This window comes from Venturia canescens, chromosome 6, assembly GCF_019457755.1.
Source record: "Venturia canescens isolate UGA chromosome 6, ASM1945775v1, whole genome shotgun sequence".
In the NCBI taxonomy this organism is placed as follows: domain Eukaryota; kingdom Metazoa; phylum Arthropoda; class Insecta; order Hymenoptera; family Ichneumonidae; genus Venturia; species Venturia canescens.
The window spans coordinates 16,022,948-16,037,808 of NC_057426.1; the positions used below are offsets into that span (position 1 = coordinate 16,022,948).

Below are 14,861 nucleotides of genomic sequence, written 5' to 3' on the forward strand. Positions count from 1 at the left end.
ATTTACATTAGGAGTGTGTTGAAATTTCAGTAAAATATATTTTTGTATTTTTTTAAGGAGCCGAATGCCATATTTACGAAGAAGACACTGAAATGAAGGGCCTATTTTTTGTAACAAAACAAATGAGGGATGCAATGGATGCGTATCCGGAATTTGTGGGCATTGACGGCACTTTCAAATTGCTCAATATTCGAGCTCCAATCTATTTAATGGTTGTGGAAGACTCCGAAGGTAGCACTGAAATTATTGCAGTTTGCATACTCGTCAACGAGGATGAAGACAGCATGGCTTGGCTGCTACAAACTTTCAAATGAGTCATCCGTCATGGTTAAACATCAAAACAGTCATGGCAGATAAAGATTTGCTTGAGAGACGAGTTATTAAACGCGAATTTGGATCCGTCAAGGTTCTCATCTGTTCTTTTCATTCCTTACGAACCTTTAATAGGGAGATCAGTTGTGAAAAACTGGCAATTACGCCAGAACAGCGAGATGCAGCAAAAAAATATTCCAAAAAATGCTCTCAGCAACGGAGTCGGAGTTTATGGAATATTACGACGAATGCATGAAAATACCACAATCGGCGATATTGGAATATTTCAATAAAAATTGGCACGATATTCGCAATGAATGGACCTTGTCAAGGGACTTCATGCAATATACCTTTTTAAACACGACCAATAATAGGATTTAGTCGTTGAATGCAAAATTAAAAAGCGTCGTCAAGTTATATAGCACATTGGAAGAATTCGTCGAAAATTTCTTTTTGTTAGTTGCGTGTTTGCATTCTGAGCGCGACTTCAGAGCTGCTTATAACTATCAAAAAACTTTGGTAATTCCGTTCGATGAAGACAGTGCAGAATCATCGTATTATCATTACGTGACGAGATTTGCATATGATTTTGTAAAGAAAGAGTTGGATAGCTTCAGACGTGGAAAGCTTGTGATGATTCATGAGAACGACGGTCAAATTGAGTTTCGATTAGGCAGGTCGAGAGTAGTGGCGACTTCGAAGTCTTGTGAATATCCAGCGTTTGTTTCGATGATGCTGCCGTGCCGGTTTATATTTGATTGCGTTCATTTCTTTTTAATTTTTCATTTGACATAAAGTTGATGGTATTTTCGTTCCTTGAACTGTTCGTTATTTGCCGGTGCATTAACTTTTGTAGCCACATATTTGCTGTCAAAGAGCAATTGAAAGATTTATATGACGTCACGATCTGCAATCAACGGTGGACCAAGCAATACTATTGCAATACGCAACGTATTTTCAAAGGTGGACAGTTGGAAGCTGAGGAAACTGAGGACTTTTCAACATTGACAATTTCTTCAAAACCTCCAAAACGTGTGATCACATCAGAAAATTAGCGTTACAGGATGCTCCGAATCATCACAAATCAACTCAACACTCTGGGATGTGAAGTTACTGGCCAGAAGTTCTTAGATCGTTTGAAATTTTTTAATTCAGTAAAACAAGCTTGGATTGAGAATCGTAACGTTCATCTTTCCACGGGACTAGTACCGATGCAGCCGTCTGTAATCACGAGTACGCCGGAACTTAATAGTGTTCAGCCGGATATGATTTTTGATCAGTTTTTATCCGAAATCCCTAGCGATGAAATATAATGGGTTTGGCTCGAAGATATTGAAAATTCGGCGGAAGAAAGTAGGGACAGTGAAGGGTCCGAAAAAGATGTTGAAGAAACATTAACGCATTCATCAAATTTTATACCGACTGTGATGAACGATGTAGACAGTTTACAATGTACGGATGCCATGTCGACAACCGAAAATGATTGCCGCTATCGAAATTTGAATTTAATTAACATCACAGTACCTTGCGCTGTCAAGCGGAGAGGTCGTCCGAAAGGATCCGATAAAACTGTAATCGGGTTATCCAAAAAATGTAAGAAATCGTCAGTAACGAGAAAAATCCCTTTCAAAAAATTGGGATGCAAAGAAAAAGCAATATTGATACTTCGTTGGTTGGTTGATGAAGAAAGGGCTTTGTCAGCGGTTCACTACGGTAAGATAATCGAAGAAAAATTTGTTGAAAGCGTACCGGATAAAGTTTCTGATTCTATTACAGATGACGTTGTTAATATTGATTTCATCAAAAAATGATTTTCTCAAGATGCTTGGGCAGTTGTAAAGCAGGTATTACAGTACCAAAAATCGAATTCAAGATTCTTTATGTGCTTCGTGTAAAATTGATTTGGACGACACGATCGATGAATCCATTTCTGAGTCACAAAACAAGTATGCGGTAGGATGCGATTATTGTTTGGCATGGTATCATCTGCCGTGTGCGTCATTGAAAGAGCTCCCTCGTTCACATGAAATTTGGAAATGCTTCAAATGTTAATTAGCTCCGAAATGCGTATTTTCTACACATGTTTTTTAGAAAAAGATGTAATGTCTTTAACTTTGTCTCTATTATTGAATTATTTAAAAATAATTCGTTAAAAGTGGGGCATCAATCTAAAAAAGAATTTTCCATTGTTGTACTATCTTTAATTATTTTGCTTTCAGATTTTATTCTATAAATGTTTTCTATGTCAAAGATATAATGCATATATTGTCAAGAAACGATTTCGTTAAAAAACAATGTGAATGAAACATCGATTATATTTTCATAATATTCAATCAATTTTTTCATTTTCTGCCGCCTGATGCATGTTTCCGCTATAAATCTATGTACAACACTTTAAGTTTGTATTAATAGTTTGAAACGTGAACAGTTAAAATAAGATGCTGAAGTTTGCAACGTTGGAGTTCAACGAAATGAACGAAAAAAACATTTGTAATTTACGTATTTTTTATATAGCTAATCATTGGTGTACTTTAAAAAACTACAAATTGTAAATTAGGCAGGGAACAAAATTGAAGAATTATTGGAAACATTGGAGTTTTTTGCATCATTTCGTTCGACTCCAATGTTGCAAACTTATTTCAAACGATTATTCATCGGAATATATAAAGATCATTGGAAATCACTAAATCGGACGAATTACGTGCTCTTATTCATTCAAATGCATACGTAAATGATAATAGATTATATATCCGTATGAATAATCGGTGACTATTCGTTCGGATACACCACGATACTAATGTGTCATTGATTCCGGACAAATAACGTGCGGTTATTCGTCCAGATACGTACAGACTAGTTTATTCAATATATGTCCGGATGAATTATTCGCGAGTATTCGTCCGCATACACTATAATATCAGTGTATTGTAAATATCCGGACGAACAACCGCAAGTTGTTCGTCTGGATACGTACAAACAATTTTATTGGAAGCAGTACGTTTTGGCGCGATGATGGATTGTCGTGGGAACGTTTCAGCGTGCGGACGTTTTATCGAAATCTGCTTTGAGCCATGTCCACCCCCCATACTATGTTTGATGCTAAACACCCGTAAGCGATTTGAACGCGGGCGACGGGGTTCGGGGGGCTCCGCCTCCCGAGATGACTATTAAAATTTTAAATGAATCATCACTTCATCAAATTCTCGATTATTTCGCTATCATTTTTTAACACAATTATTTCGTCCCACGTTTAAGAGACACGAAGTTTACTCCAAAGAAAATACGTTTCGAACTCGCCCAAAGATTCCGCACAGAAAAACACAATACCATTATGTATCATTCAATATCAGGACGATTTACGTATGATTATTCATTCGGATGTGTACGAAAACGAGCATAATTGAGATCTCCGGATGAATACCGTACGATTATTGGTCCGGATATATTGTACAATTATGTATTTCATATCCAGACGAATCATTTGTAATTATTCGTCCGGATATGTACATTTTATACCGTTATATTCAAAGCAATTATAAACAGAAACAATATGGCCTCATTTACGATAAATATCCGGACGAATAGCGGTCGCTTATTCATCCGGCCTCCGGACGAGTAGACACAGCCTTTGAAGATATAAATTTTGATATCACAAATATCAGGCACCTAATAACTTATTGAAATAAATTCCCAAATTGTCCATGTAACAATTCAAGTGAATATCTATGTATTTACTTGGCCTAAATATGTTTTTAAAACTCGTGTGTATAAACAAGCAATCCCATGACGACTTTTCGTTATAAATTTATAAATAATTTTGATGAAATCAATGTAAGAAAATAAAAATACACAACATACCTATTCTCTAGAGAATGAACAGAAATTGGTATGGATGCACTGTAATCTAAGGTGAGGTGGAAAAAAGGAACCAAAGGGCACAGCCAAACTAAATGAAAAAAAGTATGACAACATTACGTTGAATTAGACACCTTTACTTGAGGGAAAATTTTAAAAATTTATTTGAATTCATTTATACATAACCAATTACGCGTGTTTTTTTTTTTACACAAATGCACTACATAAATTTTCTGGTTGGAAAGAACGTTTGAGTTTATAATGAACGAACGTTTTTTTTCTCGCAATAACTCCGGTTGAAAGTTCAAAGGACACAGAACAAAAGGATTGCAGAAAAATGGTCACAAATGAACGTAGAGTCAAGTGTCTATACGAGGAGAAATTTCCGAAAACCGAAATCAAGAGACTCGGTAGAGTCTCGGGACAAGTACATTGACAGCCCTGTCGTCTGCTGGCCCGAGGCTCTCGCCGAGTATACTTTCTCTGAATAAAACGATTCGCCGTGGTGGGGGTAAAATTGGCAAATGATTTTTTTGAATTACCGAAGTTATGAGTCATCTGAGGCTTTGAAAATTGAACTGAAGATTAATTAATAAATTCTCTTTCGATTCCACCCAAAATCAGCATGATCGGTGTTGTAATTGTTGAGAAAAAACTTTGCACGGCCTCAAGATTATGCAAAAGTTACCAACACATTCAAGAATTTATGCGTCTGTATTTATAAACACCATCAAAGGCACTTTGATGCTCTCGAGTTTCTGATTCGTTGGATCTGACGACATCCATTTTTAGACGTTGTGATTGGTTGTTGAAATTAGTTGTTGATGATTGGAAATCTGACGTCAACTTCAGAACGTAGCACACGGCGCAGCACAGCTGGTAACAGCAGTCATAAATTCGACCGATATACATAGATATATGTACAAACCATATGTCAGTTTTTGATCATATGAACAGAGTTTCGACATTACGAAGTGCGTGCGGGATCAATAAAAAAATAATTTTCGTCATCTAAAGAAGTGCATATTACTATTTATTTTGTTATTTGTGATATATTAAACCGGTATCAAAGCGGCCGCGTAAATGTAGTCTGTGATGTGTGTGTGAAAAAGAATATGAAAAATGCGCGATGCATATGTCAACGAAACTTTTCAAGATTTCATCATTTCGTTCGATTGGAAATAAGTGTTAACTGAAATAATCCTTCAATTAAACCAGAATACGAGAAATATGGTCCAGTGTGAATATATTGTCAGTGGCGTGGTTCCCTGACAGAACGCGATACCCTATTTTTAGGGTATTGGGTATGAGTATCTGACACGATTTCAGCACCACTTTTGAGGCATCGGATACCCAGTATCGGTGCCTCTTCAGAGAGGCACCGGTATTTCTTTCAGCCTCGTACAGGGAAGAAGGTTCAGGGATCAAAATGAACGAAGATGCGGTAAGGTGAGAAAGTTGTTAACTCTCCAAGAGCAAAAAAACTTGATTACAAATATAATTGTATGTCGCAGTAACTACAGAGAGCGGATAGAAAAATGTTTCGGAATAATCAATTAAACCGCGCAACCCTTGAAAACTGCAATTTTTCAATCCCTTCTCTGTTAATCAGCGTATAACATTGTAGGTAAATTTCATTTTCTCAATGAAATATCGGCGGTTTATGATGTATCACGGCTTATAATCTATTACAAGTTTGTAAGTCAATCTGCGATTTTGCAAATATGTTATAAAAAATACTGTTATTTATTGGATTAATCAGTTTCCCAAATGGTCGTCATTCTTACACCGTATGTAGCCTCGGTCGTTAAATTCATTATTATAGCCGGAGCCATCAAATCATCTTCGATAACAAAGCCTCTTCGGTTCGAATGGTTCAGTACTTTTATGTGTCCGGTTTCTCGCAAGTTACCTACAGTCTCATAAAATGTAACAAACATTCCATTGATCGTTTGCTCTTCGTTGTTAACAAATGTGACGAACGACGTTATCTCGGCAAAATGATTCTCCTTCGTGTTAATGTTTTTGTTGGATTCTCGCGTATCATCTCGCTCGACTCTACCACAAGTGTACAAATTTCCTTTTATTACACATTTTTTAAAAACGTTCATTCTGCCTCTGCACGTTAATCTAACTGAATTTAAAATACGACGCTCACAATCGGTTGGTTCTCTCAAAATGAACGTACCTAAACCCTCGAAATTTTCATGTTCTTGTACGTTAAATTTCATGCGAAACGGCGCTTTTCTTCCATAGTTAAGAATGCTTATTATCTGGCTTCTCATTTCTTCCGCCATCGTTGGATCGTGAATGACGCACCGCATGAAATCGTTTAATAAGTATTTGTTCATAATTTGCAACGGTCGACCGGTTGGACTATTGACAGCTTCTGCAATTTTTCGATTGTAAGACTCGTAAATGAAAGCGCTGTTGCACCATATGGGGCCCCAATTTTAAACCGTGTCACAATGGTGTCGGAGAATATGCACATTATATGTCATATTCTCGAATCCAAAAATTGTTTGATATTCTGCAACAAACTGTTCTATCAAAATTTTGGCCCTGTCCATTTTTTCTTGAATTATTGAATCGCCATTTAAAATGTGGAGAGCTTCGGAGAGTTTGCAAAAGAGCGACAAATATTCGTTTCCGATGATTCCTGTCAAACAGGGTACGGCGTAATATAGTATCCAATTACGCCATTCGGAAGCTTTCCACGTTTTATAGGTATTCATGCTTCTCGGTTTTCTGGCAATTCGGCTCGGCGTTCGTATTTTTCTCATTCGTTCGTCGGTTAAATTTAAGATCGCTCGGCTCCCATGATACCAAACAAGCGTTGCTGCACTAAAAAAAATCAAATGAAACATTTGTTTCGCAACACCGAGATCAGCGTTGTGCATTGCGTCCACTATCATGGATTTTCGAAGGTGAAACATCGGAAGAGATTGCAAAATTGACGCTCCCTTAATACCAAACTTTGGTTCACGAGTTATCATCGCCGATCGCATATGCCTTCGCATTTCGATGTCAGTGCGGTATCTATAATTCCGAACGCGATATATTCGATTATTACTCGTTGGTAGTCTTTGCCCTTTTGCGTAACAAAATGTACATCCGAAAATGCCAAGAAAACTTTTCATATTTAAAATTTCGTATCTTGCCACCGAATCTACGACACAAGTAGTCGTTACGAATTTGGATGTGACGTTTTCTACACCGTCTGGCTTCCAAACGATACCAGTCTCATGTAAAAATCGTAATTCTTCGACGATCGGGGCTAAGAATGAATTTAATATTGGTTTTCTTTCATCGATATAAATACCAGCTAATATAATGTATCTCTTTCGCATGTGCGGATGCAATTCATTTATCGTTAATAAAACCGGCCACGCGGTTTGACGCGATGAATTTGCCACTTGAAGTCTATCCGTATTAATCGTAAATGAAAAATTGTATTCCGAATTTAAGAACCTGCTGGGAGCACTCAATTTTTTGTATAATTTACCGTCGTAGATATCTTCCACCGCATCTCGATGTTTTTTAATCCTATCGTAGCGATATCTGAGATGTCTTATAATGTTTGGTATCGATAGTATTCTTTTCAATTGTTCAGTCAAGTTGAGATTAATAATAAACGACGTATTTTTCAAAGGTTGGTTCGGACCCGAATGTCCACGGATGCAATCGATTGCTGGTATTTTTCCAACGCCTAATGGCTGCTGACACGTTTTACAATAAATGTTTCGCGTTTGGAAACTTTCTTCTTCCCTTCCGACATATTGCCATAAACTTTTTGTCGTTGTCGGTATACTGTTGGCATTCATTATGAAGCTAAAAATATTCAATAATACCAAAAGTGCTGCGAAACAAAATTTGAATCGCAATGCCGCTGCAATAATCAAAGCTACGATATCGCTCCCTCTTATATTCGGTCGTGTTGTAACTATCTCATGAATACCAATACGCATTGCTACAAGATCATCATATTCGTCGTTCTCATCGCCGTCGCCGCTGCCGTCGTCGTCGTCGTCACCGTCACCATCGTCGTCGTCGTCGTCGCCGCCGTTGCTACCTCGGTTGTCGTATTCGTCGTCGTCATCGAGTTCGGATATTGTCATTTCATTCTCGTTTAGGTTTTCTTCGCAGCTTGATTCATATGGGTTCTCATTGCGTATGGTATCTGTGAATTTTTTTCAAACATCAATTAGATCGACTACATGAAGAACTTTCTCATGTTCATTTTCTTCATTTCTCCTTTAATTATTCGTCGATGCTAATTCAAAAAACATTGCTTCCATATTGTAACGGTAGCGATAACGTTTATGTTATGCCAATTTTATACTTGCCTCCAGTTACAGTACTTGCGCCAGTTTGTTCTGTCTGAGTTATTCTCGATAATCAAATTCCTGTCGTTATCATTCCGACTCATTTCCAAAGGAGATTCCGCTTCGATTAACGTCCTGTTCCTCGATTTCGTTGTCAGACGGTCATTATTTTCATTCGCCTGCAAATGTTTGAGAATACCATTAACTTTTATTTCATTGAAGGAAATATCAAAATCATTTTTCAATCTAGAAACGCAGCTGTTGTTCGCTATAATTTCCATATTATTTTTTACTCTCGTCGCATGTTTTGTTGTTTCAAAGTTGATTCGCTTTCCTATCTAGAGTCGCGGCAGCGACTCTGAGACAAGTACATTTATATATATGACGAGATGCTGCCAGAGACTCCTTACCGGAGCGATAGCGTTTCCAATTGTTTTCGAAAATTTTCAAAATTTGTTTCTTCAATAATTAATTAATTATAGCATTCCGGAGAAGATTATAAGTTGACATATTTTTTATTTTTTTTTCTTTCGATTGCGACCTCTTCGAACTCTGTAGCTTGTGACGTTGTAGCCACCCCGTCACTAAGAGTCGTGGGGCCGTCCCACCACAGCGCTTTCACCCCCGACAAGCAGTCAGCCGAGCCCTATTTCCTCGTCAGCCCTCGGGCCAGACTCCCTCTGAGTCTCCGTCGTAGTCCTAGCCGTAGTCCTAGCTGTAAGTCCTAGCTGTAAGTCCTAGTTGTAAGTCCTAGTTGTAAGCTCTAGTTGTAAGCCCCAGTCCTGAGCCTACGCACGCCGCCAACGATCAAGACCCGGACCACCGCAGCATCTGAAAAGGCACCACCAGAATTCAGCATCGATTCCAGCCACGCAAGAAGAGTCCCTGCCCCGCTCACTCAACCCTCAGTCCTCTCCACTCCTACCCCGCAACAACACTCCTCCACTCAGCCCCCAAACTGCCCTCGCACAACACCCACCCGACACTCCCTAGTCCCCTGCTGTTCCCCCCCCACGGCCTTGCGCTATCAGGCGAAGAAAACAGGAACAACTCACCTACGGTGAGGGAAGAAACCCCTCACCAATTAAGGCCAGCGTACAGCCCTGAAGAGCTCCCACCGAAGAGGCGAAACCCACGCAGCAGGAGTCGAGTCGGAGGTCCCCTAACCTCCAAACGTCACCGCACGGGCAGCCGCACGACCTCGAACGGTTGCTCGCCGGGCCTCCGGCGTCGAGGCTCCATCCCGGTGGACACCCCTCGTCGTCGTAACACCGACACGAGCCCTCGGGAGGCGATCCGCGCACAAGACACAACAAACGCTGCACCAGCCGTATTTCCCGTCACGAAAACTCCGAGCTGTCAACAACTCGCCGGTCCGAGCTGTCGGTCACAGTGCCCCATTCGGCCACGGTGGCGCTGGGCATCAGTGCATCGACCCGTGGTGTCTCACGGGGATCAAACGTCGAAGAGTGGGTTACGCAACCCGCCACCGCGGCGCCTGTAATCAGCTTCGTGACACGAGGCGCCACACCAAGGAGCGATAATCAATCAGTGATCGTGACGTCACTTCGCAGCGACCAATCCAGCCCCGAGTTTCCAGCCCCGTTCACCTCCCCGCCTCTCCCCCTCGCCACCGACCTCATCGAAATGCGCGGAATGAGTCACCGCCATTGGACCCCCCGCCGACGCGCGCATCGATCAATTATCGATCGGTGTTGCGCAAGCAGGAAGAAGATAGCGAAATCCGGCACGAGGCCTCACTTCTTCACGACTCGGCGTGCGTACCGTGGCTACTTGCGATCCTCGAGTATTCATTTTTTCTTTTGTAACCACGCGAACTTTCAAGACGACCCAGACTTTCCCCGGACTTTCAACGATTTTCTTGACGACCCGAGTAGAACGCGAGGCACGGAGTATTGTTCCGACCGAGACGATCAGCAGCGAAAGTAAGTCGTTTTTGTTCTCTGTGAAGCCGCGACGAAAGAAGCACGTGGCCGACGGCCATCTTTCCTCCCGGCTCCTTACGCACTCGCCAAAGTCGTGCGCCTGTTTCCCCGGATTACTCTCCGAGCCGCTGGGTTCGTTTGAGCGAAATTCAATTCGCTTCGCCCCGGTTTCGCCCGATTATCTATCGCGATCCGAAACGTGCTGTGGTGGTGAAAAATAGTGTATTAAACCGTGCGTGGGCAGCGGCCCGTTTCCCCCGTTCCCCCCCCCCCCCCCCCCCCCGGTTATCAGCCCCGCGCGGGCTATCGCGAGTGCCCATTGTTCCCGGCAGTTCACGGGTATTGTAAGACGCCTGAGCGACAGGCGCCCATCGACCCGACGATCTCGAGTCGCGTAGCCGACCCCCCCCCCCCCCCCCTTTTTGCGTTCTCTCTTTCTTTTTGTTGTCTCTCTCGGAGAGATTGTTACGGATTATATTGTTTCTTTGTTATCTTCTTCGATAAAAATCGAGAGCTTGCTACAAATTATACTTTTTGTTACTTTTTTGGTATAAAAACTAACTGGCGCCCAGTGATTCGTGTTCCGCGAAATAAAGCCGCATTTTGTTCTCCTTTCTTTTCATTTTTGTGTACCATCGCTTTCATTTATTTTTGCCCCCCCCCCCCCCCTCCTCGCAGTTCCCCCTCCGCCCGAGTGACAGGTAAGGAGATATCGTCATAAGCTTAATGCGTTGAAGAGATATTAATTCTTTATTTTTTAATTGCATCAAAAAATGGTCTCGGATTTTCGCACACATTTTTGATGTTTATTTGTTTTATTTAGTGACAAATCTGGTGCCATAATACATTTTATATACCTCCACGATCCAGACGATCCAGACGGGTCGATAAATTAGTTATCGGACGTACCGATAAAGTAGAGCGCGGTGCGACAATCAATCAATCGAGGCGCCAGCGCCTGGGCTCGCGTATCGACCCACCTCGCATCGATCACACATGTTAACTATCCCGTTAAAATCTACTTAAATAAATTCAATCGTCTGACATGAAAACAACTGAAACTTAAGAAAGAATGAAGGAAAAATTAGGAAGGTGGAAATCTCACAGTAAAAGCACTTATAAATTGAAGAAATTTTACAATATCAAACAACTCGGGTAAATTCAAATTTAAATGTACTTCGCGCGCTTCAGGCAACAAGCGCACATTCGCCAATCAAGAGATCCGACCAATGCGAAACTGTCAAGAACAACGAATTAAGAAATCATTCACTGATAATTGGCGCAACGAAGTGTCGCGTTTGCGCGTCGCTGAAACTCCGAAAAAAGGCATGGGTCCGAGCCAATCAACCAATAGCAAAGAACATACGACACAAAATTTAACCAATCGGGAAATTTAAGAAGGTTTGAGATGAACTTGATTGGTGAATGGGCGTAATTGTCGCAATGCGACAAAATTATTATGATAGTTGGTCGTTGTTTCGCGTGAGTATAAAGAGCCCATGGAAACTGGTCTCAGGAGCCAGTCTAGTCCTCATCACGCTAGACCCGCTTTCACTAGCCGATCTCGAGACTCGCAACTCGGATCCGCATTACGCAAACCAGCCGACTCTGGCCTAGGAAACCAGAGCCCGCTTTACGCATAAAAAAGAAATACCTAGGGAAAAAAAAGGTTGGGACAAGTACATTGATGGTCCCTCGTTTGCTGATAATTCCACCCATAAAAAAAACTTTAAACAAAATTTTTTTTTAATTGTAAAAAAAAATTATTTCATAAAAAAAAATACAGAACAATTCGAAAAAAATTTTACAAATCTTGAAAAAACGTTATGTTAAAAAAAAACTAATCTGCATCTATTTTTTAAAGTGTCAAAAGAATCAAATAACAAGTAAAAAATAATAAACCGAAAAATCGCGCGTGAAATCATTTTGGAAAGCGATGCCTCATTCTTCTTATGAGATTCGAACAGCTAAATCAACTGAAAAAAATTCCATCTAATTTACGTGCGGCATTAAAATTTATTATATTAATTCGAGGCCAAGTATTTTCTAATGAATTGAAAAAAGTTACCATTTGAATTACGTGCAGCACTAAAATTTATGATATCAATCGGTGGACAAGTATTTTATTAGTAACTCCAAATTTTGACATTATTGAATTGTTCTAAGAAGCTTTCAAGTCCAAAAGAATCACATGCAAGCTAGTCATTTCTTACTCTATGGTGGCAGAGACTTATAAGAAAATCGATTCTTCTCAGACTTTGAGGATCCTCTGGTATTATTCACAAAATTCGACGTCGATTGGATCGATACAAATTATGTTTAAATATGTGTTAAAAGTACTTGTCCGGCCCATCACTTTCCGTTTAAATTGTTTATCCAAAGAAAAGTCAGAGCTTGTCTAGAATTGATGGATCACAAGCATTCATGCAGAGGGAATTGAGAGAATTATCTTCAAGTAATTTTTACTTAATTGCACTAATTTAATAAAAAACGGAAACAAATTATTCCGCAATATAGAAGGGATATTATTGTGCATCGATAAATGAAAAAAATTGTACATAATGTATATGTTCAAGCTTCCAAAATAACTCTGCAGTTTCTTCCAGCGAACGAGTTCCATTCGGAATAAGAACTAACCTATACTATTATTAAAAACATAAAATTAATAATGAATCGCATTTCAACAAACTTTTAACGAGATTCTGCCGTGCCATTTCGTTTTTTTATGATTGATTCTTTATTGAATGAATAGTGATGGGCCGGACAAGTACTTTTAACACATATTTAAACATAATTTGTATCGATCCAATCGACGTCGAATTTTGTGAATAATACCAGAGGATCCTCAAAGTCTGAGAAGAATCGATTTTCTTATAAGTCTCTGCCACCATAGAGTAAGAAATGACTAGCTTGCATGTGATTCTTTTGGACTTGAAAGCTTCTTAGAACAATTCAATAATGTCAAAATTTGGAGTTACTAATAAAATACTTGTCCACCGATTGATATCATAAATTTTAGTGCTGCACGTAATTCAAATGGTAACTTTTTTCAATTCATTAGAAAATACTTGGCCTCGAATTAATATAATAAATTTTAATGCCGCACGTAAATTAGATGGAATTTTTTTCAGTTGATTTAGCTGTTCGAATCTCATAAGAAGAATGAGGCATCGCTTTCCAAAATGATTTCACGCGCGATTTTTCGGTTTATTATTTTTTACTTGTTATTTGATTCTTTTGACACTTTAAAAAATAGATGCAGATTAGTTTTTTTTTAACATAACGTTTTTTCAAGATTTGTAAAATTTTTTTCGAATTGTTCTGTATTTTTTTTTATGAAATAATTTTTTTTTACAATTAAAAAAAAATTTTGTTTAAAGTTTTTTTTATGGGTGGAATTATCAGCAAACGAGGGACCATCAATGTACTTGTCCCAACCTTTTTTTTCCCTAGGGGAAGTTTATGGTTTGATATCACGTCTTTTTTCTCAAAAGATCCTTATTTATGTTCAGATGACTATAAGATTTTAGTTTAAATATCTATGAATTGTTTATAATTTTCGGCGTATAACGTTGGTTTTCACGAAAAAGACCTATTTTTCGTCGACATTATACTGAAAATATTTCGATAGAGGTTTATTCTTGGACTTTGGTGATTTTTCTCTTTGTCTTCTAATATGTTTCGTCCATTGGGAACTCAAGAGCATGGAGCAATGCGTGTTGCGGGCCGAGATATGATTTTCGGCTGATAACGTTAGGAAAAATAAAGGAAAAGAGGAAAGATAGATCAAATTCAAGACACAACAAATCCAACGGAATTGGCCCTTTTTAAATGTTGCTTTTGCATTCTGAATCTAGACATTTTCGTGTCATTCAAAACGTGTCCCCGATGAAATATATTTCCAAAGTTTGCAAGTGACCGCTGAGATCCAATTATCTACAGTTTGATAGTTGCCGAAAAAAGGCACCCGGAAACATTTATTATGTCAGAACTCAAAGAAGCAAAAAAAACTGAGCGTACTTAATTCAACAGGAGCAACGGAATTCAAAGACGTTTAAAGTATCTGCATTGGTTGTGGAGAAAAACAATTTCAGGAGAATTCAGGAATGAATTTAAAAGTTTAAAAACTCAGAATAAAATAGAAAACGGAAAATTTAGGAATTTAGAAAAGCTGAAGACGTTTGTGATGAATTTTTGAGATTACATGTTACGGTTGGAGTAAAAAATTTAAATGATTGGCACACATGCTGCGACACAAAAATATGAAAGTTTGGAGGTATTCGCTTCATACCGCAGTAATACAAACTTCAGTACTATTCAAAAAGAAATACTTTAAAACTTGCTAAACCAAGTTCTATTACTCATTCTCATAATCAAAGATAGGGGGTGATACTTAACACACATATTTATGCACAGAAATTTT

At 39.1% G+C, this 14,861-nt stretch overlaps 2 protein-coding genes across 2 annotated transcripts in view; both read left to right on the top strand.

Moving 5' to 3' along the window:
* LOC122411878 (titin homolog) overlaps positions 1–14,861 on the top strand; it is a 1,333,995-nt gene that overhangs the window by 65,250 nt on the left and 1,253,884 nt on the right. The window lies entirely within an intron of this gene.
* LOC122412391 (uncharacterized) overlaps positions 1–14,861 on the top strand; it is a 60,737-nt gene that overhangs the window by 4,999 nt on the left and 40,877 nt on the right. The window contains exons 6-7 of the mRNA XM_043421865.1: positions 58–2,025; positions 2,089–2,156. Of these exons, the coding sequence (XP_043277800.1) occupies positions 58–314 (257 nt within the window). The 3' untranslated portion in view covers positions 315–2,025; positions 2,089–2,156. The remainder of the gene's footprint in view (positions 1–57; positions 2,026–2,088; positions 2,157–14,861) is intronic.